Below are 26,260 nucleotides of genomic sequence, written 5' to 3' on the forward strand. Positions count from 1 at the left end.
GGGCAAAGATATTGGAATATCACCAGAGGAGCAGGTGACACGTGCTGAAGAGGCCTCACTGTAAACAGCAGAGGTGGAAGGCTGCTGTAGGGAGTCTTACGCAACCAGTTGAAGAAGCTGCCTATGGAGAAGGCAAATCCTGCCAGTTTGCAGAGGTGAAAGCCACCCAGCTGTCTTTAGACATTGCCAAAGGAGAAAAAAGCCCAAATATTACATATTTCTCTATACTATTTCCTGGATGGTGGTCCAGGGTAGATGGTCTAAATAATAAATGATGTCATGAACCTCCCCAGTACTCTGAAAATGTAAGATCTGGGCATGATTTAGATGGTGTGGGAACAGGGGTGGATAATGTCCTGCTACTGGACAGGCCAGAGCTCACCACCACCAGCAGGCTGCACAGCTGAGCTGAGTTCATCTGGGCTGTTTTCCACACAACCTGACACCACTTCCACATCAAAGGGGCTGTTTGGGGAGGGGTGGTCATGGCATGGTGCAGCACTGTTATTGTTGGGGTTGTAAGGTACTCTCTGTGCTATCACTGGGTGTGAGTGCAATTGGGGCTGATATTGTTCCCCTTTTATGGTGCTTTTGTCTATAAACTGTCCTTATCCCAACCCACAGAGGCTCTGTCTGTTTCTCCTCCAGGAGTGAGCGAGCAGAATGTGGTGCTGAGCCATTGTTTGGGGTGAACCACCACAGTTTCCAAGCAAAAAGCAGCCAGCTACTCTAGGAGAAAGTTCTTGAAAACTGTGTCCAAGGTCTTCCTGAATTCAAGGTAGACAACATTCAGAGCCCTTCCCTTGTCCAAGAAGCAGGTCACTCTGTCATACAGGGAGATGTGGTTGGTCAAACAGGACCTGCCCTTATGAACCCAAGCTGACTGGGCCTGATCACCTGGGGGTTCTTCATGAACTGGATAATGCTGCTCAGGATGATCTGCTCCATCAGCTTCTCTGGGACTGAAGTCAAACTATCAGGCCTGTAATTTCCCTGATCATCCTTCTCTCCCTTCTTATATAGGGGGTTATGTTGACTGATTTCCAATCTGCTGGTATCTCTCCAGGCAGAGAGGAATGATGGAAAGTGGCTTGGTGAACCCCCCTTGCCTGCTCATTCAGCACCTTTGGGTGCATCCCATTCAGTCTGTGCACACCTCTGCGGTGCAGCAGGACCACTTCCTCCTGGATTGAGTTGGGCTCATTCTGCTCCCTGTCCCTGTCTCCTAGCTCAGGGAATTGGATTCTCTCTGTACAACTGCTCCTATTACTAAAGACAGTGGCAAAGATTTCATTAACCACCTCAGCCTTGTCCTCATCTTTCAACAATGTTTCCTCCTGAATCTGATAGGGGATGGAGGGTCTCCCTGGTCTTTCTTTTATTTAAATGGAGGACAGATGAATTTCTAGATGGGCTTTGGATGAACAATGAGGAGAAACTCTACTTCCTGTTGTTCTTCCCTGAGCATTACACACCCCATGCTTACCCAGGAAGAGCCTGAGACATGCCTGAGGAACAGGACCTGTCTTTCCTGGGTCTGGGGGTCAGGGCTTGGCCTTCCTGCTTCATCAAACCAACCCAGGGCTTGCTCAGCATTTCAGCTGCTTGTACATTGCCTTTGCCTACCAGCCAACATGGCCTCCAATTACCTATGGTAACGAGTCCCTGGGGAGGCTCAGCCAGCAATGGCTCTCAGTGGGACTCATTAATACTTCAGGGTACTTTGGCTTCTGCTTTTGACATGGAGTTTATTGTGTAATTTCCTCTCAGTACCTGAGCTTCAAGGACTCAGCACCAAATGCACCCCAGGGCTCATTAAAAAAAAAACGCAAGCCTTAATGAGCTATGTCTCTTCATGTAATTATCTTCAAGTCTTCAAGAGATGTACAGACCATTGAAGGGAGCTGAGACTAAAATTGATTTATTTTTAATGTTGTAGGTTATTATTTTCACTTCGGAGCAGAGATGATAACCTCTGTCTGAGATTGATCCAGGGTGCCTCCTAAGGAGATCTGGACTGGTCTGAAAAAGGGTCCTTTGAAGCAGTGGGAACAACCTTGCTGCACATCTCCACAAGCCCACCATGACTCTCACCAGCCAACTGGGACTTGCATCCCTTGTCCTTACATCAGCTCTCTCTGCTGCACTCCACAGTGGGGCATTACAGCCCCTCTGTACCAGCTCCCCTGCTTTCCTTAGAGAACTGGCTGCACACAGGCAGCACAGAGGGAGTTATTTTCCCAACAACAGAAGAAACCTGACAAGATCCACCATTAAATCAAACACTCCTCACTCTATGCCAAGTGCAATCTGACACCAGTGAGGTTCACCTGCCACAAAGCTTAACGAGGTGAGAAATGTTCTAGTGAGGGAGGAGACTGTGAAATCACCACAACTCAAGAGATGGCTAAAGACAGAATGAGTCAGACAACTGCCAGAAAGGCAAGGGTTTAACTCCCTGAAACTCAGAGCAGCAGCTGGATTGTTGAGAGGTGTCTGAATGGTTCAAGGGGAAGGGAAATCTAGAGACCAACCACAAATGCTGGTGTGCAGATCCATTGATGGAATGATGATTTCAGACATGGTCAATTGACTTTGGACAGGTAGAAATATGTGACAGACAGGGGAGATTAAATGCACAGCAGTCCTGTTTCAGGCCAGGCAAGAGTTCACCTCCCCAAGCAGCCAGCAGAGGTGAGCTAAATTAGCAGAGGTGACCTGAGTTAGCACAGCTGAGCTGAGTTAGTCCAGGCTGTTTTCCACACCACCTGACATCTCTCCCCCATAAAAGGGGCTGGTTGGGGAGGGACACTCATGGTTTCCTTAAGAACAGTCTGAATGTGGCTGGGGCATTTGGTTGGTCCTTGCATTGTGCAGTACCTTGTGATCCTTTGGTCAGTAAAGTACTCTCTGTTATCACTGGATGTGAGTGTAGTTTGTGATGTGCTGTTATCATTTTTTTCACAGTGATTTTCTCAGTAAATTGTCCTCCTCCCAGCCCACAGAGCGTCTGTCTGTTTCTCCTCCGGGAGTGAGCATTATAACCTGACCCTTGTACATGACTACCAAGGGAACGGTCCTAAAATTACCTGATGCCATTTTAGGACTCTACCAGTGTCCACCTTCAAACACACTGAACATCCAGAAATATCTCCCAAACAAAACATGCGAGGGATGAAAGATGGGTCTGGACTACAGCCTCCCCAGGTAGCACACTAGCAGCACCAGGAACCTTGGGGCTCAGGGCTTTCCTTAGAAAGGGAACAATCCTGACAACGCCTGATTTCACGTTTGGGCTCTACCAGTATACACTTTCCAACTGCTAAACGAACAGCAATAGATCCTTAAAAAAAGCTGTGAGGAATGAAAGATGTTCCTGGATTGAAAGCTCCTGAGATAATCCACAAGCAGACCCAGTACTCTTAGGGCTCAGGGCTTTCATAGACAACAGAATCTTCCTGGCAGTGCTTGACATCATTTTTCGGGCTCTAACAACGTCCAGGTTTGAAACTGCAAAATGTCCAGCAATAAACCCCCCAAAAGAAAATCAAGGGCTGAGAGATTGTCCTGACTTGAAACCTCACTAGGTAGCCCACTATCAGCTCCAGTTATACTTGGACTCAGGTCAGTCCTTATGAAGGGAATGGTTGTAACAGTTCCTGATGTCATTTCCAGGCTCTACGAGCATCCAACTTGGAAACTGCTAAACGTCCCTGAATATCTCCCAAAGAAAAAGTGAGAGGGTTGAAAAAAGTTGCTTGGAATGGAACATGCCCAGATAGCCAACTAGCAGCCCTAGTAACCTTGGGGCTCAGAGATTTGCTTGCTAGGAGAACAGTCCTAAGGCAGGATTCTTTTTATCACTTCCAGGATCTGCTACAATCCAGCTTCAAAACTACTAAAGCTCCAGCAATAACTCCATCCTAAATAAAATTTGAGGGATGAAAGATGTTCGCTGGCTGAAACCTCCACTGTGAGAGGCAAGTAGCCCCAGTAACCCTTGAGATCAGGGCATTCCTTGCCATGGGAACAATCCTAACAGAGTCTGATGTCATTTTCAAGCTCTACCAGCGACACCCTTAAAATATTCTAAATGTAGAGCAATAGTTCCCCAACCAAAGGTGTGAGGAATTAAAGAGGTTCCTGGCCTGAAACTCCCCCAGGTAGCCCATGAGGAACCCCATTAATCTTGAGGCTCAGGGCATTCCCAGACAGGGAACAGTACTAACAGGGCCTGATGTCAATTTACAGATCTACCTGCATCCACATTCAAAACTTCTACATGTAACACAATAGCACCAAAGCAAAAGGTGTGGGGACTGAATCCTCCCCAGGCACTGCACTAGGAGCACTGGTAAGCCTGGAGCTCAGGCCATTCCTAGCCACGAGAATGGTCCTAAAAAGCCCTGATTTCATTTTCAGCATTTACCTTCATCGACCTTTAAACATGTTGAATGTCCAGCCATAGAGTCCCAGGTTCTTTAACACCAGTTGCTGTCATTTTGTTAGAGGGAACAAAATTTGGAGAGATACCTGCATGCACACATGTGCACTGTTAACAAAATGGAGCTGCACCTCAAACTGACCTTGACAAACGCTGGGATTTCCAGATCAGAAAGATCAAGAAGGTTTCCAACCAGAAGGGATCTTCTCCTCCTGACCATATTTTGTCTGGGCTGGAATTAATTCTCATGTTTGCAGCCCCCAGAGTTCTGTGGGGTGGATTTGTAAGCAAAAAAGTCTAACTAAATGGATTTGTTCCTTGCTGAGCAGGGCTTGCACAGCATCAAGGGCTTTGGACTAATTTTGCTCCAGAAATGAGTCAACTGGGAGTGCCCAAGTGCCGGGAAGGGGACAGAACAGGCCCAGCTGACCATAACTGACCAAAGGAATTCTCCATACTGTATGACTACAAGAGTGAGCCCACTGTTGTGTTGCACTTGTTGTCTGCAAAGGTGGGCTGGTTTCAGCCAGGATAGAGTTGATTTTCTTTCTGGCAGTGGGTGTAATGCCGTGTTTGGGAGTTCAGATGAGAGCAGTGCTGATAACACAGGGATGGTCGAGTTGTGTCCAAGCAGTCAGGGACTTGTCAGGTTTTTATGCTGCCCTGGTTCCGAGAACACGAGTTGCACCCAGGGAGCAGGGCGGGGACACAGCCAGGACACAGCCAGGTGACCCAAACTGGCCAAAGAGCATATTCCATTCAATTGTGTCATGCTCAGATGATGGCTGGAGGGGAGAGGATCGTACAGATGCAGGACATGCAGTTTTGGGGACTGTCCAGGTTCAGGACAGCTCTGAGCTGCTCCCCCTGAGCTGTGAGGTTCAGTGAGAAACTGCACTGTGCAGCCCCAGTTTGTATATTGTGCTACAAAGTCCTGTTGTTGTTGTCAGTCTCTCTCTGCTGGCCCAGTAGACTGTTCTTATCCAAACCCACGATGTTTTGGGGGTTTTGGTTTCCTTTTTTCTCCCTTCATCCCAGCCATAATCCACCCCCACACCCTGTTGAAGAGAGAGAGTAGCTGCGTGCTACCCGGCCCTCAGCTGGGATGAAACCATGACCAAAGGTTCCAGCACAACACCTGCACATCAAGGCAGCTCAGACATGATGGGTGGAGAACCGGGCACAAGAAGAATTTGGTCATTCCAGGGGATGCCATAGCAGTCAGAGGTGCTGAACAGGGATCTGGCCATGAGCACATTGGGCTGCACTGGGAGGAGCGTGGCCACACAGACAAGGGCCCTTCTTGTCCATCTGGATGCAGCACTTGTGAGGCCACTTCTGGAGCAGTCAGTCCTAGTGTGGGGCTCCCCAGTCTGGAGAAATGGGGAGGAACACTCGTGTGGGCAGTAAAAGTCTGCCAAGTTACAATTAGGTGTCTTGTGTGCAGGGACTGAGTGACCATTGCTTCTTTAGGTCAGGGAAGGGGACGCTAAAGGAAGCCCTGTCTGTGGTATGTGGAAAGAATATAGGTTATCAAATACACAGAAACAGCAGCTTTGAAGGTTAGAGTGGACATGAGGATAAAGAAATGTCATTCTGAGGGCAGTGCTGTGGTGCAAGAAGTCACTCAGAGAAACTGTGGATGAGCTGGTGGCTTTGTGCTTAGGGAAACAGCTGGTGAAGGAGAAACAGCAGCACAGGCAGGGACATCATAGGGTGAGAATGAGGATGGGAAGGACAATGCTTGCCTGCAGCATGCAGTGAAACAGGTATAGCATAAGGGCAGTGTGGGATGGGCCGTGGTGCAGATGACCAAGGGTGCCAGCCAGGCTAAAAAGGGCCTGATAGAAATGAGGTCTCTGCCCCATTCTCTATGGCTGATGGCCCTGCCACAGAGGCCTCAGAGGAGACACATTGTCCTCATGGCCACGGAGCATCGTTACATCCTTGAACCCACCACACGAGAGGACACCATGTGTCATACCCCTGTCCTTCCCTTGGCATCGCACTCCCCACATCAAATGGATGAGCTCTGAGACACAGGTGAGGGTCAGGATTTCCCTGCCCAAAAGCTAGAGGTCAGTGCTTGGCATTTCTGGTTCATCAGACCAAGCCAGGGTGTCCTCAGCATCAGAGCTGCCTGTGCTTTGCCTGGGTTTGTCCTCATGGTCTCCAGTTGTCTGCTCTAACGAGCCCCTGGGGAGCCTTTGTCAGGAATGGCTCCTACTGGGGTTCCAGAATGCTTCAGTGTACTTTGGGCATTACTCCTGACTTAACTTCTGGAGAGGTTTCATCATTCTCTGCTTGGTATCTGAGTCTGTAGAGTCAGAAGAAAAGACACCATGGGGCATCTTAGCATCCAGAAAGCCCTTACAAGCGTAACTCTTCCAGTCATTTTCATTAAAGAACTCAAGACTTCTACAACTACTTGGATTTTAATTGGGTCCTTAGTGATGAAGATTTCAAAGGAATTTCCCATGAAGGACCTTTTTCAGTCACGGGTATTTTCTGTCATGGCTCAGTTGATAGAAGCAGTGACAGCAGCATTCTGTGATGGATATGGGTCTGCTAAGGAGATCTGGACAGGCAGGAAAAACAGTCTCTGGAGATCTAACCCTGCCTGGAGACCCTTGCTCTTCCCCAAGCCCAGCAGGTCCTTCACTGGCTTCCTGGGACACCCAACGCTTTTCCTCACATCATCTGTGCTCACAGGCACAGACAGATTTCTCTGACAACAAACAGCAGTTACACATGACACAGTTTAATACCCATGAAATCTCTCTCCTCAGCTGCTGCCACGGCCAAGCAGCGTGTGAAGGGGCTCAGCTTTCAGAGGAGATTCTCTCCCAGAACAGTTTTATTCATATATATATATATATATATAAAGGTTACTTATTAACAGAGAAGAAGATCAGTTGGTTGTTGCTGAGAAACATCCAGTCATCAGTTTCCAGATGGCATCCTTGAGCTCCTGGTTCCTCATGCTGTAGATGAGGGGGTTCACGGCTGGTGGAAACACCGAGTAAAGGAATGCCAATATCAGGTCCAAAAATAGAGAGGAGATGAAGGGGGGCTTCAGGGAGGCAAAAATGGCAGTGCTGACAAACAGGGAGACCACTGCCATGTGAGGGATGCACGTAGAAAAGGCTTTGTGCCGTCCCTGCTGCGAGGGGATCCTCAGCACGGCCTTGAAGATCTGCACATAGGACACCACAATGAACACAAAACACCCAAAACCTAAACAGGCACTGACCACAATGAGTCCAGTTTCCCTGAGGTAGGCATCTGAGCAGGAGAGCTTGAGGATCTGGGGGATTTCACAGAAGAACTGGTCAAAAGCATTGCCATGGCACAGGGGGAGTGAAAATGTATTGGCTGTGTGCAGCACAGCATGGAGAAACCCACTGCCCCAGGCAGCTGCTGCCATGTGGACACAAGCTCTGCTGCCCAGGAGGGTCCCGTAGTGCAGGGGGTGGCAGATGGCAACGTAGCGGTCATAGGCCATGACAGTGAGAAGGCAGTACTCTGTGGAGATAAAAAAGGAAAAGAAAAATATTTGATCCACACATCCTGTGTAGGAAATGGCCCTGGTGTCCCACAAGGAATTGGACATGGATTTGGGAACAGTGGTGGAGATGAAGCCAAGGTCAGTAAGAGAGAGGTTGAGGAGGAAGAAGTACATGGGGGTGTGGAGGTGGTGGTCACAGGCTATGGTGATGATGATGAGGCCGTTGCCCAGGAGAGCAGCCAGGTAGATGCCCAGGAAGAGGCCGAAGTGCAGGAGCTGCAGCTCCCATGTGTCTGCAAAGGGCAGGAAGAGGAACTGGCTGATGGAGCTGCTGCTGTTGGATATCTGCTGCCATCAAGTGTGGAGACCTGTCCAAGGAAAAAAAGGCAGTAAGAAGTTAGGGAATAATTCTTTGAGGAAAACCTCTTGTAACTCTTAGGGAATACCCTGAGATTCACTCTCTGTTTTAAGAAAGACTCTTGGCAGGTCCCTTTTGTGCTGCCTCTAGTGTGCTACTACTGGGAGGAGGGTCAGCTGTAGCTCTCAAGAGCTCAGTCCTGCCTGGCAGCAGTCAGGAAATAGAAGGATGGTGTGATCTCAGGCTAAATCCCCTGTGGATAGGAATGAGCTGAGGAGTGCTTCTTCTGTCAGAACTCCCTGACATTGCTGCTGCAGTGCCAGTTAAACCTTCCCTTCAGTGCAGACTAGGAAGAGCAGGTCTGCCAATCAGCCCTCTTTGGAGCTGCCCAGTGCCGGACACTCTGTGATTACTCCCGGGTGTTCCCTGTAGAATATTATTGTCTGTACTGTCAGGGAGTTACCAAATCTTTTCTGTCATGGCATTTCTTGGAGCAGCTCCTTCTCCCTCCCTGACGATGTCTCTGCTGCCTGGAGCTGTCCCTGCAGCTGCTTCTCTTTGCCCATGTCACCTCCTGCTCTGTGCTCACAGACCTCATCCAACCTGCCCTGCGCTCAGCTCTGCTCTGCAGACCCCTCCTGGCATCAGGGCACTGCCCCGAGGAACCTCTGTGTGTGCAGGGCTCAGGAGATGCTCTGACAAGTTCTAATGACAAATAAGTTTGCACTGCCTTCTGCAAAGTTACCAGTTAAAGCTCTGCTCCCACTTCTCACCGAGTCCACAAGAGCAGAAAAATTCAAAGCAAAGTCTCTTTCCCTGGAGAGGAAAATGCATCCTTGATGTTACTGAAAAGTCCCCAGGAAGTTCCCAGAGATCAGCTGGAGCTGGGACCAAATCTGACCTGCACAGCACAGGACCCAACACTGTCCTTCCATGGGTGACACTTGCCACTCACAACTTCTTTCTCTGGTGATGCTGATGGAAGCCCTCCAGGCACCTGTGTGTGCAGGGCTCAGGTGACGCTGGAATGTGTAATGAGTTTTCATTTTATGTTCTTGAGTGGGGAAATAAGTTCTCATCTCCCACAGTCAGCACAGCCCACAGGAGAGAAAAAGTCAAAGCAAAGACTCTGTCTACAGGAAAATGCTTCCTTGATATTGTTCTTCAAAGTCCCTGAAGAATTTCTCAAGGATCATCTGGAGCTGGGAGCAAAGCTGACCCATGGAGCTTTTTCTTACAGCAGAAGGACCTTCCCTGGGTCCCTCCTCCCACCCTGAGCTGCTGTCTGTGGTTTGAAGCCCATGAGCCAGGCTGAGTGCTGACCCTGGCAGTAGGAGCATCTCTTCCCCAGCACACAGCCCCTGGGGTGCAGGGACCCTGCTCTCAAGGACAGCTCTGGGCACCCCTGGGTGCACACGCTGCTTCACACCTCTGCAGCCATGCCCAGGAGAAGACAGCTGTCCTGCCCTGTCCCTCTCATGGGGCACAAGGGCATCCCTTCCAGGCAGCACTTTCTGGTCCTATACAGAACCTGTCCTCCTGACAGACCTCACACACTGCCCCATGTCCCAGCTTTAGGAGATCCCTCCAGGAACAGAACCTGCATTGCCCTGCACCCACAGACATACCAGGCAGAGTGCTGTGGAGATTTCTCCTCCAGTGAGCTCTCAGCATCCATCAGCTCTCTCAGCCTCACAGGTCTCCCCTCGGTGCCTACAGGCAGTGTCCCCAGCCCTGTGTGCTTGGCAGAGGAGCTGCTCCTGGCCAGAGCTGTCTCTTTTCAGGAGCTGCTGGGTTGCAGTGAGCTCTCTCCATCCCAGGAGCCCAGCCCAGCTCACAGCAGAGGAGCAGGCGAATACGTCACATACTCCATTCCCCAGAGTCTCCTGTGAGGTGTCCCTGGAGCTCCAAGGAAACTACTTGGAAAGACACTAAGTCTTTACTGACTTTCTCTTCCTTGGGTGGGGAGAAACCCTTCTGTCCAGCAGAGTGGTTTCTCCTGATCAAACCAGAGCTGGGCAGGACAATCACCTTTCCTGGTTCTCTTGTAAGACACTATCCCCATGTAGCAACTCTTTCCCCCTCTTGGAGTCACTCTTTCCCCCTCATCCTTGCTTTACAGCCCTGGGGCTGAAAGGGGACGCAGCTCTGACCTATGGCTGCCACAAACCCACCTGTGCTGGGATTCCTCTTGTCACAGTTCTGGTGGCAAAAATAGGCTCCTTCTGCCATGGAGCTGCTGTTCCCAGCTCCCATGGGAATTACTGGGGGCAGAGACAATTTTCCAAGATCCCCTTCTCCATGAGAGTGGACTTGATCTGATGGAAACTGTGTGTCACCCCCATTCGCCTGTACCCAAAACTGAAGACCAGGAATGACTCTTTGGGAGCCCATGCCAGAGGCTTCTGCTCCTCGTGCACACCTGGGAGTTTGTGAGATAAATCAAGATTGTAGTTTTCCATGTTATAAATCTCTCCTCACTCCTGTCTTTTACTTCTACTAGGCTTTTCCATACCCAGAGTCAGCAGATGTCCAACAGCAGCTCCATCAGCCAGTTCCTCCTCCTGCACTTCTGGCTCTTCCTGGGCATCTACCTGGCTGCTCTCCTGGGCAAGAATTTAATGATCAATACTATAGCCTATGACCATTGACTCCACATGCCCATGTAAATCTTTCTCTTCAACCTCTTGTAGAAGGGAGTTGACCCAGGTGCTCACCAAAGCTGCTCTATCGCTCCCCTTCCTCTGCTGCATAAGGGAGAGAAGATGTAACAAAAGGTCAAGATAAGGACAGGGAGAGATCATGCAGAGGTCATTCACCAGAGTTACTCTCAATAAACCCATCTAATTCATTACCCAATCAAAGAGAGCAGAGGAATGGGAAAGATAAATAAATTAAAACACCCACCCACATCCCTCCCTGTTTTTCCCAGTGTCCCCTTCACTCTCCAATTCTCTCCTTCCTCTAACTGAGCAGCACAGGAGGATGGGGAATGGGCATTGGGGTCAGTTCATCACACATTGTCTCAGCTGCTCCTTCCTCCCCATGGCAGGACTCCTCACAGTCTCCCCGTGCTCCAGCTTTGGGTCCCACCCACAGGAGACAGTCCTGCATGAACCCCTCCAAGTTCTTCCCACATGGCTTCAGATCATCACCAACTGCTCCAGGGTGGGTCACTTGAATGGGCTGCCCTCCTTCAGCACCAGACTGCTCCAGCCTGGGTCCTCCACAGCCCTGCCAGCAAACCTGCTCCAGCAGAGGCTTCCTATGAGGTCACAGCCTCCTTCAGGTGTCTGCACCTGCCTGAGCACAGTGATGTCTACAGGCTGCATGTAGAATCACTGTTCCACATCATCTAGCATGGGCTGAGGGGAACAGCCTCATTCACCATGGTCTTCTGCATGGGATGCAAGAGAATCTCTGCAATGAGGCTGGGAGGACCTTCTCCCCCTACTTCACCGACCTTGTTATCTGCAAAGTTCCTTACACTTTCTCTCTCCTTTCTCTGACAGCAAAAAAAAGATAATTTTTAATTTCTTATTAAATATATTGTCACAGCAAATATATTTTCACTGCCCCTCTGCCATGGCAATGCTGCTGACCAGTTCTTCTGTGAAATCCCCCAGATCCTCAAACTCTCTTGCTCACGGGCCACGCTCAGGGAAATTGTGGCCAGAGCTTGTTTGGCTTTTGGTGTTTTTGTGTTCATCGTGGTGTCCTATGTGCAGATCTTCAGGGCTGTGCTGAGGATCCCCTAAGAGTAGGGATGGCACAAAGCCTTTTCCACATGCCTTCCTTACATGTGAGTAGACTCCTCCTTTGTCAGCACTGCCATGTTTGCCTACCTGAAGAGCCCCTCTAAATATCCTCTCTATTTACAGATTAACAGATTCACAGAATTGGAGTTGGAAGGGACCTCCAGAGATCATCAAGTCCAAGCCCCCCCTTCAAAAGCAGAGTCCTCAGACGGGTCGGACAGGTCGGCATCCAGATGGGTCTTGAATATCTCCAGAGAAGGAGACTCGACTACCAACTCAGGAGACTCTCCCAGGGCTCTGTCACCTTTCCTTTGTTCCAACTTGGAGCCGTTAGCCCCTGTCCAGTCTCCAGAGACCACTTAACCTGGTAGAGGTATTTCTTTACATGGTGGTTCCACCGGCAGTGAACCCCCTCACCTACAGCATGAGGATCCAGGAGCTCAAGGATGCCGTGTGGAAACTGAGGACTGGATGTTTCTAAGCAGCAATAAACTGATCATTTTCTTCATTGTATTGCTGGCCCTGTCAATTTAATGAAATGTAATCATGCTGAATAGATTGATGGAGATGCAGCTTAAGAGACAATTAATATAACTTTAATATAAGAATTATCATGTTTTTAAGAATAGATTTGTTTTGGATTTTAGTGGATGTGGTTTTGCCCCAGCTGAGAGCTGAGCACCAGACAGTTCCTTGTTCTTTCAAAGGAAGAAGGTGGGTGGACAAGTTGAAGGGAGGGAGAGGAAAGGGAGAGGGAAAAAACCCAAATCCAAGGAAACAAAACCTCACAGGTTGGGATAAGGATAGTTTACTAGAATAGCAGAAAGAGAGATATAACAATTATAACAGGATTTTGTAGCAAAATATATGAAACTGATGATACACAATGGAGTTTCTCACTGAACCACACAACTCAGGCCGTGCAGCCCAGAGCTGTCCTGAAAACTGGACCATACCAAAAAACTGCATGTCCTGGAGCTGCCTCCTTCTCCTCCCACCAGCCCCCCTTTTATGCTGAGCATGATGTAATTGGCATGGAATACACCCTTTGGCCAGATCGGGTCACCTGTCCTGGCTGTGTCCCCTTCCTTCTCCTTCTTAGGGAAATAGGAACAACTGAAAAGTCCTTGATTGCTTGGCAACAACCAGAAACATCAGGGTGTTACCACCCTGCTCTCCTCCCAACTCCCAAACATGGCATTCCACCCGCTATTAGAAAAGAAATTAACTCGATCCCAGCCGAAACCAGCACTCTGACATAATTTCCCTGACAAAGGCGCTGGTTGGGGAGGGGTGGTCATAGCATGGTGCAGCACTCTGCTATTGTTGGGTTTGTAAGGTACTCTCTGTGCTATCACTGGGTGTGAGTGCAATTTGGGCTGATATTGCTCCCTTTTTATGGTGCTTTTGTCAGTAAACTGTCCTTATCCCAGCCCACAGAGGCTCTGTCTGCTTCTCCTCCAGGAGTGAGTGAGCAGAATGTGGTGCTCAGCCATTGCTTTGGGCTCAACCACCACAGTTTCCAAGACACAAGCAGTGAGCTTCTCTAAGAGAAAGTTCTGGAAAACTGTGTCTAAGGCCTTGCTAAAGTCAGGTAGACAACATGCACAGCCCTTCCCTTGTCCAGGAAGCAAGTCACCCTCTCATAGAGGGAGATTCAGTGTGTCAAACAGGACCTGCCCTTATGAACCCAAGCTGACTGGGCCTGATCACCTGGGGGTTCTTCATGAACTGGTTAATGCCTCTCAGGATGATCTGCTCCATCAGCTTCTCTGGGACTGAAGTCAAACCATCAGGCCTGTAATTTCCCTGATCATCCTTCTGTTCCTTCTTATATAGGGGGTTACATCGACTGATTTCCAGTCTTCTGGTACCTCTCCAGTCAGCCAGGACTGATGGAAAGTGGCTTGGTGAACCCCCCTTGCTAGTTTTTTCAGCACCCTTGGCTGCATCCCATACAGCCCCACAGATCTGTGCACATCTCTGTGGTGCAGCAGGACCATCTCCTCCTGGATTGAGGTGGGCTCATTCTGCTCCCTGTCCCTGTCTCCTAGCTCAGGGAATTGGATTCTCTCTGTACAACTGCTCCTATTACTAAAGACAGTGGCAAAGATTTCATTAAGCACCTCAGCCTTGTCCTCATCTTTCAACAATGTTTCCTCCTGAATCTGATAGATCATGGAGGGTCTCCCTGGTCTTTCTTTTATTTAAATGGAGGACAGATGAATTTCTAGCTGGGCTTTGGACCAACAATGAGGACAAACTCTCATCCTGCTGTTCTTCCTTCAGTGTTACACACCCCACAATGCCCCAGGAAGAGCCTGAGCAATGCCTGAGGGGCAGGACCTGTCTTCCCTGGGGCTGGGGGTCAGGGCTTGGCCTTTCTGCTTCACCAAACCAACCCAGGGCTTACTCAGCATCTCAGCTGCTTGTACATTGCCTTTGCCTCCCAGCCAACATGGCCTCCAATTACCTGTGCTAATGAGTCCCTGGGGAGGCTCAGCCAGCAATGGCTCTCAGCGGGACTCATTAATACTTCAGGGTACTTTGGCTTCTACTTTTGACATGGAGTTTTTTGTGTGATTTCCTCTCAGTACCTGAGCTTCAAGGACTCAGCACCAAATGCACCCCAGGGCTCATTAAAAATAAAAAAGAAGACCTAACGAGCTATGTCTCTTGATGAAATTATCTTCAAACCTTCAAGAGATGTGCATACCATTGAAGCTGTTTCAAAGGGAGTTCATAGGAAAATTGATTTCTTTTTAAGGTTGTAGGTTATTATTTTCACTGTAGAGGAGAGATGATAACCTCTGACTGAGATTGATGCATGTTGTCTCCTAAAGAGGTCTGGACTGCTCAAAAAAAAGGTCCCCTGATGTCTGGAACAGTGGTGACAACCTTGCTGCACATCTCCACAAGCCCACCATGACTCTCACCAGCCAACTGGGACTTGCATCCCTTGTCCTTACATCAGGTCTCTCTCTGCACTCCACAGTGGGGCATTACAGCCCCTCTGTACCAGCTCCCCCTGCTTTCCTTAGAGAACTGGCTGCACACAGGCAGCACACAGGGAGTTATTTTCCCACCAACAGAAGAAACCTGACAAGATTCACCATTAAATTAAACACTCCTCACTCTATGCCAAGTGCATTCTGCCACCAGTGAGGTTCACCTGCCACAAAGCTTAACCAGGTGAGAAATGTTTTTGTAAGAGGAAGCAGACTGTGAAATCACTGCAGCTCAAGAGCTGGCTAAAGACAGAATGAGTCAGACAACTGCCAGAAAGGCAAGGGTTTAACTCCCTGAAACTCAGAGCAGCAGCTGGATGTTTGAGAGGTGTCTGAACGGTCAAAGGGGAAGGGGAAGGGAAATCTAGAGACCAACCACAAGTGCTGGTGTGCAGATCCACTGCTAAATGGTGATTTCAGACAGAGTCAAAGAATCTCCTGAGTTGGAAGGGACCCATAAGGATCATAAAGTCCAACTCCTGGCTCCACACAGGGCCAGCCAAGTCAGAGCACGGAACTGAGCGCATCATCCAGATGCTTCTTGAACTTGGTCAAGCTCAGTGCTGTGACCCCTTCCCTGGGCAGCCTGTTCCAGGGCCTGACCACCCTCTCAGTAAAGAACCTCTCCCTCATATCTAGCCTAAACCTCCCCTGTCACAGCTTCATGCTGTTCCCTCAGGTTCTATCCCTGGCTACGAAAGAGATATCAGTGCCTGCCCCCTCTCTCCCCCTCCTCAGGATGCCACAGACTGCAATGAGGTCTCTCCTCAGTCTCCTTTTCTCCAGACTGAAAAAGCAAGGGACTTGTCGTGGTTTCACCCCGGCTGAGGGCCAAGATCCACGCAGCTGCCTGCTCCTTAAAGGAAAAGAGCAGGTTAAAGGGAAGGGGGGGGTGGGGGGGGGTGGGTGAGAAGTAAGGGAAGGGAAAAGTACAACCAGGTCCTTGAGCAAAAGCAATCCCAGACATGGGTTTACCTTTGCCCGAAGCAGGGATGACCCAAACCGTCTTCCCTAATATACTCTTCATATGCACCACTGGGACTCTGTCTCCTTCCACAGTACGTGGAAATTTTGACTGGGCAGGACCAGCTCGATTGGTGGATCCTCTAGAGTTAACTAACCACGTGGCTTTGGCTAAATGTGTATCCCAGTGTTTGAATGTTCCACCACCCATCGCTTTCAGGGTAGTCTTTAAGAGCCCATTATATCGTTCAATTTTCCCAGAGGCTGGTGCATGATAAGGAATGTGGTACACCCACTCAATGCCATGCTCTTTTGCCCAGGTGTCTATGAGAGTGTTTTGGAAATGAGTCCCGTTGTCTGACTCAATTCTTTCTGGGGTGCCGTGTCGCCATAGGACTTGCCTTTCAAGACCCAGGATTGTATTCCGGGCAGTGGCATGGGGTACGGGATATGTTTCTAGCCAGCCGGTGGTTGCCTCCACCATCGTAAGCACGCAACATTTCCATGGCGGGTTCATGGGAGGGTGATGTAATCAATCTGTCAGGCCTCCCCATATCTGTATTTCATCCACCGGCCTCCATACCAAAGGGGCTTCAACCGCTTCGCTTGCTTGATTGCGGCACACATCTCACACTCATGGATAACTTGTGCAATAGCATCCATGGTTAAGTCCACCCCTCGATCCTGAGCCCATCTATATGTTGCATCTCTCCCTTGATGACCTGAGGAATCATGAGCCCATCGAGCTATGAACAATTCACCTTTGCGTTGCCAGTCTAGATCTACCTGAGCCACTTCAATCCTAGCAGCCGTATCTACCTGATGGTTGTTTTGATGTTCCTCCATGGCCCGACTCTTAGGCACATGGGCATCAACATGACGTACCTTTACAACCAGCTTCTCTAACCGGGCAGCAGTATCTTGCCATAAGTCAGCAGCCCATATGGGTTTGCCTCTACACTGCCAGTTGTTCTTTTTCCACTGCTGCAACCAACCCCACAGGGCATTGGCTACCATCCATGAATCAGTATAAAGGTAGAGCATTGGCCACTTTTCTCTCTCAGCAATGTCCAGGGCTAACTGGATGGCTTTCACCTCAGCAAACTGGCTTGATTCACCTTTTCCTTCAGTGGCTTCTGCTACTCGTCTTGTAGGACTCCATACAGCAGCTTTCCATCTTCGATGCGTTCCCACAAGGTGACAGGAGCCATCAGTGAAAAGGGCATATTGCTTCTCATTCTCTGGCAGTTTATTGTAAGGTGGGGCTTCTTCAGCCCGTGTTACCTCCTCATCCTCTGGTGACATCCCAAAATCTTTGCCTTCAGGCCAGTCTGTGATCACTTCCACAATTCCTGGGTGATTAGGGTTTCCTATTCGAGCCTGCTGAGTAATCAGTGCAACCCACTTGCTCCACGTAGCATCAGTGGCATGATGTGTAGAAGGGACCTTCCCTTTGAACATCCAGCCCAACACTGGCAGTCGGGGTGCCAGGAGGAGCTGGGCTTCAGTTCCAATCACTTCTGAAGCAGCTCGAACCCCTTCATAGGCGGCCAGTATTTCCTTTTCTGTTGGAGTATAATTGGCCTCAGAGCCTTTGTAGGCCCGACTCCAAAACCCCAGCGGTCGACCTCGAGTCTCCCCTTGTGCTTTCTGCCAGAGACTCCAGGTGGGTCCATTCTCCCCGGCCGCAGTGTAAAGCACATTTTTAACATCTGTCCCTGTCCGGACAGGCCCAAGGGCCACTGCATGGACTATCTCACGTTTGATCTGCTCAAAGGCTTGTTGCTGCTCAGGGCCCCATTGGAAATCATTCTTCTTCCGAGTTACGTGGTAAAGTGGGCTCACAATGAGACTGCAGTTTGGGACATGCATTCGCCAAAAACCTATGACACCTAAGAAAGCTTGTGTTTCCTTTTTGTTGCTTGGTGGAGACATAGCTGCTATTTTATTGATAATGTCCATTGGGATCTGACGACGCCCATCCTGCCATTTTATTCCTAAAAACTGGATTTCTTGCGCAGGCCCCTTGACTTTACTTTGTTTTATAGCAAAACCAGCTTCTAAAAGGATTTGAATTATCCTTTTTCCTTTCTCAAATACTTCCTCTGCTGTATTGCCCCATACAATGATGTCATCAATATACTGCAGGTGCTCTGGGGCTTCACCCTTTTCCAGTGTAGTCTGAATCAGTCCATGGCAGATGGTGGGACTGTGTTTCCACCCCTGGGGCAGACGATTCCACGTGTATTGGATGCCCCTCCAGGTGAAAGCAAAATGTGGCCTGCACTCTGGCGCCAGTGGTATTGAGAAGAAAGCATTTGCAATATCAATTGTGGCATACCACTTGGCTGCCTTTGACTCCAGTTCATACTGCAGTTCCAGCATGTCCGGTACAGCAGCACTCATACCTGGAGTGACTTCATTTAGGCCACGATAATCCACTGTCAGCCTCCACTCTCCATCAGACTTCCACACTGGCCATATGGGACTGTTAAAGGGTGAGCGGGTTCGACTGATCACTCCTTGACTCTCCAGTTGACGAATCAGCTTATGGATGGGGATCAGGGAATCCCGGTTAGTACGGTATTGTCTCCTGTGCACAGTTGTTGTAGCAATTGGCACTTGCTGTTCTTTAACCTTCAACAACCCCACAACAGAAGGATTGTCCGAGAGTCCAGGCAAGGCACGCAATTGCTCAATTTCTTCTGTCTCCAAAGCAGCTATTCCAAAAGCCCATCGGTACCCTTTTGGGTCTTTAAAATACCCTCTACGGAGATAATCCATACCTAAAATGCATGGAGCTTCTGGGCCAGTCACAATTGGGTGTTTCTCCCAGTCCTTCCCAGTTAAGCTCATTTCAGCCTCTAACACAGTCAATTGTTGGGATCCCCCTGTCACTCCAAAAATGCTAACAGGTTCTGTCCCAACATGATTCGATGGCATTACCATACACTGGGCACCAGTATCCACCAGAGCCTTGTACTCTTGTGGGTCTGACGTGCCAGGCCGTCGGATCCACACAGTCCAATAAACACGGTTATCCCTCTCCTCCACCTGGCTGGAGGCAGGGCACCTCTATTGTTGCTGACTGTGTTGGCTGTTCATTGGTGCAACGTTCTTCCTGTCAGAATCACGTTGTGCAATTCTTTTACCTCGCAGCTCATTCACTCGTGCTTGAAGGGCTGAGGTGGGCTGCATACCCCACTTACTCATGTCCTCACCATGGTCACGCAGGTAAAACCACAGCGTCTCTCGCGGTGTGTACCTACTGTATCCTCCCTTCTGGGACGATGGACGCTTTCTCCCAATAGCTGCAACATGGCTGCATACGGGTTGGGAGATGGACACATTTTCGTCAAGTCGTTTGACCAGTTTCTCTACCGCTGCGATGACAGAGAGAGAAACATTGTCCTGATATCTCCGAAGGTGGCCGGACACCTCAGATACGGTTGGTGGATATGTATCACTCCAGTCCATTGTTGCCAATGAATTGGTGTGCCCTGCTGGTGCACTTCGTACAACCTTACGCCACATATCTGGGGTGCATAGGATGTCATCAGGATCAGAGGGAAGCTGTGAGTTGTCCAGATCATAATAAATTACCTCCCGTACAGCTAATTCTCTCAGGTGCTGGATAACTGCCTCTAGGTTGTTACACTTGGGTGTTTGACATGTAATGTATTGCTTTATGGGATACCTTTCCCTCACACTTGACAGTAGTCGACTCCAGAGGCTGAGGATTTCAGGCTTTTCCCCAATTGCCTTATCAATGCCTCCTTCTCTAGCTAGGGATGCCAACTGCTTGGCCTCCCTGCCATCTAATTCCAGACTACTGGCTCCGTGATCCCAGGATCGGAGCAACCAAGTGATGATGTGCTCACCTGGGCGGCGACTGAAATCTTTTCGAATTTCATGCAGCTCACTCAGGGACAGGGATCGTGTAACAACAACCTCATCCTGAGATGGTTGAGATGGAACAACCTTATCCCGGGATGGTTGAGATGGCTTTGCCTTATCCTGAGATGGTTTGGATGGCCCTGCTTCGTCCTGACATTCATCAGATGACCCAGCTTTATCCTGACCTTCATCAGGTGGCCCTGATTCAATTTCATCCTCATCCTTCACTACAGGAACAACTCTCTTTGTGTATTTCCTCTTTCGTACGGGAGCAACAGACACTGATGTGGGTTGATTTTTTGTTTTACCGGCAGTATCTGCTGTAGGGGCAGCAGTAGCTGCAGCATCAGTTGGGCAGGTTGCAGTAGCCACAGTGCTAGTCACAGAAGTTACAGTGGCCTCAGTGTTAGTCCCAGTGGTTACAGTAGCTGCAGTGCCATTCATAGGGGTTGCAGCAGCTACAGTGCTAGTCACAGGAGTTACAGTGGCCTCAGTGTTAGTCCCAGTGGTTACAGTAGCTGCAGTTTCTGCTGGTCTGTTTTCCTTCCTTTCCCTCTGACAGTGCTGACTGCTATCAAGCAGTGTTTGGTAAATAGTGGCCAGGGCCCAGCACAGTGCAGTAAGCTGTGCATCTCTGGGAAACTTACGGCAATTTCTTTTCAGATATGCAGCCACTTTATCAGGGTCCTGTAACTGCTCGGGAGTGAAACTCCAAAACATCGGACGTGAGAAAGTGCCTAGGTAGTTGCCCATACTCTGCCACGTACCCTGCCACTCGTGATTATCTGGCCTCGCAGAACACTCTTGAGTGGTATTCATAAACCTTTGCTTAATATTGAACAAAAGCAGAACCATATTCACCAAACATAACAACAGCAAAATGCTAGTTTGAATATTACAGGGATATTGGAAATCTTCAAAAACTGTTACCAGAGCTGTTGTATTTAGCCCAAAGGAAGAGAAAACAGCATAGATATTTCTTTCTGTACTCCCACCATACCAGCTGCCATTGTTAACTCCTCCATGTCTAAAGAATGGACAGGGCAGCAAAATCTCATACAAGTACCAGAACAAGTTCACAACCATCGATATCACTGTATCATAAACTGTTTTCATAAAGTACACCAAAATGAGGTACGGGAACGAAAACAGGAGCTGCAGTCCCAGGATGTTAAAGGATCCTGCTAGGATTGCATACAACAGACGGTGCTTTTGCTGCCACAGCTGTGAGCACAGCCTTGTAAGTAAATACCAGAGCATCATGACCAGAGACTGCTTAAATCAAAGTGCTTATTACAACTTTGACTTAATTACAATCGGGTCAGGGTCAGATCTACTGTTATCCCAACCTTTCGGGCCCCACGTTGGGCGCCAAAAAGACTGTCGTGGTTTCACCCGGCTGAGGGCCAAGATCCATGCAGCTGCCTGCTCCTTAAAGGAAAAGAGCAGGTTAAAGGGAAGGGGAGGGGAGGGGTGAGAAGTAAGGGAAGGGAAAAGGAAGAGAAAGGGGCAAATAACCCCACAATCAAGAAATTAAGAGGCCCGTGGGTTGGGATAAGGATAGTTTACTAAGATAACAGAAAGATACAATGTAACAATGCTAACAGGACTTCAAAGCAAAAATATATGAAGCTGTTGATACACAATGCAGTTTCTCACCAAACCACACAACTCAGGCCGTGCCAACCAGAGCCGTCCCAGAACCCGACCGTCCCCCAAGAACCGCGCATCCCGGAGCCGCCCCAGGCCTTCCTCCCGTCAGCCCCCGATATCCTGGGCAGGACGTAATTGGCGTGGAATACTCTCTTTGGGCAGTTGGGTCACCTGTCCTGGCTTCGCCCCTCCTTTCTCATGAAGAGCTGAGAAAGTCCTTGACTGTCTGACAGCAACTAGAAACATCAGGGTGTTATCAGCAGTACTCCCATTTTACTCTCAAACACAGCATTCATCTGCTGTTACAAATGAAATTAACTCCATCCTGACCAAAACCAGGACACCAGGCTGGAGGAATGAGGAGGAACACTTATGTGGTCAGAGAAAGTCTGCCAAGATACAGTTAGGGGTCTTGTGTGGAGAGGCTGAGAGACCCGGGCTTCTTTAGCCTTGGGAAGGGGAGGCTGGGGGAAGCCCTCTTTGTGCTACAGGGAAAGAACTTAAGAAAGGAAGTCCACATGAAACTGTGGCTCTGAAGGTCAGAGTGGACATGAGGATGAAGAAATGTCATTCTGAGGGTAATGCTGTGGTGCAAGAAGTCACTGGGAGGAAGTGTGGATGAGCTGGTGGCTTTGTGCTTGTGGGAACAGCTTGTCTGGTGGGTGAGAAATCACTATATTCAGGGACATTGTGGGGTGAGAAAATGGTAGGGAAGGGCCTGCAGCCTACAGGAAAACATGCACAGGTGTGGGACAGTGTGTCATGGGTTGTGGTGCAGATGGCCATAGGTGCCAGCCAGGCTACATGTGTCTGATAGAAATGAGACCTTGCTCCCTCCTCTATGGCTGAGGTCCCTGCCACAGAGGCATCAAAGGTGCCACACTGTCCTCACAGCCATGGAGCATCCTTGCATCCTTGCACCCATCCTAGAATAGGCCACCATGTGTCATACCACTCTCCTTCCCTTGGCATCACACTTTTCCTGGGTTTGTCCTCATGGCCTCCAGCAGTCTGCTGTAATGAGCCCAATAGGAGCAGACAAATTTCTCTGGCAACAGACAGCAGTTAATCATGACCCTTCTTAATAAACATGAAATCTCTCTCCTCAGCTGCCTGCTACGGCCAAGCAGCGTGTGAAGGGGGTCAGCTTTCAGAGGAGGTTCTCTCCCAGAACAGTCCTTGATGGACCAAAGAGCAAGCAGAGGTGGAAAACAGTGATGAAACTGAAGTGGATATGCCCAGCTAGTCTGCTGAAAAGATGTCCTTAGGCCTGGCTGTGTCATCAGGAGACGTGGAAACACCTGAATGCTGAGGAACATGAAAGAGACAGACTACCAGACTAATGTAGGTACAAGGGAAAGTATTTCTTATGCCTGCATCAGTAAATTGTATATAAATGTATGAAATAATTGTGGCCCTTTGCAAGCAAACAAGATACAAAGAGAGCACAGCTCATCACTACGCAGTGTCTCAGTACAAGAATACCTGGAGATACGTCACAAGGAGTGGTAGGAATGTGGCCCATGTTAATATAGCTTCGACAAAACAGACTGAAAAGAAAATAAAACAACTAAAAACCTACTAAATACAAACTGGTCCTAACGAGAGTTACATGGCCAGTGATATACAAATGAAGATGGGCAGCGTATTGCTGCTTAGAAACATCCAGTCATCAGTTTCCACATGGCATCCTTGAGCTCCTGGTTCCTCATGCTGTAGATGAGGGGGTTCACTGCTGGTGGAACCACCGAGTACAGAAATGCCAATACCAGGTCCAGAAATAGGGAGGAGATGGAAGGGGGCTTCAGGTAGGCAAAGAAGGCAGTGCTGACAAACAGGGAGACCACGGCCAGGTGAGGGAGGCAGGTGGAAAAGGCTTTGTGCCGTCCCTGCTGCGAGGGGATCCTCAGCACAGCCCTGAAGATCTGCACATAGGACACCACAATGAACACAAAACAGCCAAAAGCTAAAAAAGCACTGACCACAATGAGTCCAGTTTCCCTGAAGTAGGCATCTGAGCAGGAGAGCTTGAGGATCTGGGGGATTTCACAGAAGAACTGGTCAATGACATTGCCATGGCAGAGGGGCAGGGAAAATGTATTGGCTGTGTGCAGCACAGCACTGAGAAACCCACTGCCCCAGGCAGCTGCTGCCATGTGGACACAAGCTCTGCTGCCCAGGAGGGTCCTGTAGTGCAGGGGGTGGCAGATGGCAACGTAGCGGTCATAGGCCATGACAGTGAGGAGAAAGTGCTCTGTGACAATCAAGAATAAAAAGAAAAGTTGTTGAGCCACACATCCTGTGTAGGAAATGGCGCTGGAGTCCCACAAGGAATTGGCCATGGATTTGGGAACAGTGGTGGAGATGTAGGCAAGATCAACAACAGAGAGGTTGAGGAGGAAGAAGTACATGGGGGTGTGGAGGTGGTGGTCACAGGCTATGGTGATGATGATGAGGCCATTGCCCAGGAGAGCAGCCAGGCAGATGCCCAGAAAGAGGCAGAAGTGCAGGAGCTGCAGCTCCCGTGTGTCTGCAAAGGGCAGGAGGAGGAACTGGCTGATGGAGCTGCTATTGGACATCTGCTGGGATCCAGTGTGAAGACCTGTCAAAGAATAAAAAGGTAGTGAGATGTTAGGGAACAATTCTTTGAGGGAAACAGTTTCAAATTCACAATAACTCCCTGTATTCAGGAAGCCTTTTGGCAGGTTCCTTTTGGCAGGTCTCTTTTGTGCTGGCTTGAGCGTGCCACTGCTGGGAGGAGGGTTGGCTGTGGGCTCTGGAGAACTCAGTCCTACCTGGCAGCAGTAAGGAAATAGAAGGATGGCCTGAACTCAGACTAAATCCCCTGTGGATAGGAAGGAGCTGAGGAGTGTTTCTCCTGCCAGAACTCCCTGACATTGCTGCTGCAGTGCCAGCGAAACCTTCCCCTGAGTGCAGAGTGGGAAGAGCTGCTCTGTCCATCAGCCCTGCTCTCAGCTGCCCTGTGCTGGACGCTCTGTGATCACACCCTGCTGTTCCCTGCAGAAGAAACTGGACCCCACAGGGAGCTGGGGAATCCAGTCTCACAGGGCAGAGCTCCAAAGCCCTCCTGAGGTCTCATCCTACCCAAGGAGGATCTCAGTTCCCCGCTCCCAGCCAGGGACACACAGGGGTCAGTACAGCTGCCCACACACAGGTGATGAGTGGCATTGCCACGGCCTCTCTGCTGAGATGTCTCCTGCATGGGGCTCCTCTCTGGGGCACAAGAGTCCCTGGGAGAGCGATGCCATTGTGGGAGGCAGCCTGCAGTCCAGCAGGAGCTGCCTGTAAGTCCTCAGTCCTACAGATTGGGGTCGTGAAGTGAGGGTCAGCTCAGTGGCAGCCCCACCAGATCTCCAGGTAATGCTGGGACACAGACAGCAAGGACAGGAGTTTAAACATTGAGAAATGTTCTAGTCAAGGCTGGAAGGACAGGGACAGACAGAAAGGCACTCAGGGGTTTCTCCTCATGTGGGTTATGTTACCAAGGAGAAGACTCAGCCCGAAACACTGAAACTCTGGGTGCTGACTCTATGCTGCGTGGCAGAAACCTGGTGGTTGCTGTAGGAAAGTTTCAGCACTGCTGGGGATGTCAGGGACGTCTCAAATCCCCACTGCCAGGGCATTTCTGGGAGCAGCTCCTTCTCCCTCCCTGACAGTGTCTCTGCTGCCTGGAGCTGTCCCTGCAGATGCTTCTCTTTGCCCATGTCGCCTCCTGCTCTGTGCTCACAGACCTCATCCAACCTGCCCTGTGCTCAGCTCTGCTCTGCAGACCCCTCCTGCCATCAGGGCACTGCCCCAGGGAACCTCTGTGTGTGCAGGGCTCAGCCCAGGCTCCAACATCTTCATGAGAATCAAGTTTTCACTGCATATTCTAAAGGGGAGAAACAAGTTCTCATCTCCCACACTCAGCACAGCTCCCAGGAGAGGAAAAGTCAAAGCAAAGACTCTGCCTTTGGAGAAACATTCTCTTTGCAATTTCTCAAGGATCAGCTCTGGCTGGGAGCAAAGCTGACCCAGGCAGCACATTCTTACAGCAGAGGGACCTTACATTGCTCTTCTCTGGTAACTGCTTTAACCCAGAGCTGCTGTCTATATTCCTGTGGAAAGCCCAGTAGGCAGGCTGAGTGCTGACCCTGGCAACAGCAGAGTCCCTGCCCCAGCACACACACCCCTGGGACACAAGGACCAAGCTCGCAAGGACAGCCCTGGGCACCCCTCAGCCATGCCCAGAAGACAGCTTTCCTGCCCTGTCCTTCTTATGGGGCAAAAGGGAATCCCTTCCAAGCAGTACCTTCTGGATCTATATAGAACCTGTCCTCCTGATAGACCCCACACACTGTCCCATGTCCCAGCTTTAGGAGATCCCTCCAGGAACAGAACCTGCATTGCCCTGCACCCACAGACATACCCCGGACATACTCACAGGTAGAGTGCTGAGGATATTTCTCCTCCAGTGAGTTCTCAGCATCTGTCAGCTCTCTCAGCCTCTCAGGTCTCCCCTTGATGCCTACAGGCAGTGTCCCCAGCCCTGTGTGCTTGGCAGAGGAGCTGCTCTGTGGCAGAGCTGTCCCTCATCATTGCTGTAATGTTTCATCAGCTCCCACTGTCCCAGGAGTCCAGCCCAGCTACAGCAGAGGAGCAGGTGAAGGT

The 26,260-nt window shown here is 49.8% G+C and overlaps 2 protein-coding genes across 2 annotated transcripts; both read right to left on the reverse strand.

Annotated features, from left to right (window-relative positions):
• Positions 1-7,355: 7,355 nt before the first annotated feature.
• LOC311202386 (olfactory receptor 14I1-like) lies at positions 7,356-13,832 on the reverse strand (the record flags this gene model as incomplete). The annotated part of the gene is made up of 2 exons (XM_084276979.1): positions 7,356-8,300; positions 13,782-13,832. 2 exons carry the CDS (start codon positions 13,830-13,832, stop codon positions 7,356-7,358), a joined length of 996 nt encoding a protein of 331 aa, XP_084133105.1.
• A 9,412-nt stretch (positions 13,833-23,244) lies between these two features.
• Positions 23,245-24,168, reverse strand: LOC311202527 (olfactory receptor 14A16-like; the record flags this gene model as incomplete). The annotated part of the gene is made up of 1 exon (XM_084277108.1): positions 23,245-24,168. One exon carries the CDS (start codon positions 24,166-24,168, stop codon positions 23,245-23,247), a length of 924 nt encoding a protein of 307 aa, XP_084133234.1.
• Positions 24,169-26,260: the final 2,092 nt, after the last annotated feature.

The sequence above is a fragment of the Gallinula chloropus genome (genome assembly GCF_964237585.1).
Source record: "Gallinula chloropus genome assembly, chromosome: 30".
Lineage (NCBI taxonomy): Eukaryota > Metazoa > Chordata > Aves > Gruiformes > Rallidae > Gallinula > Gallinula chloropus.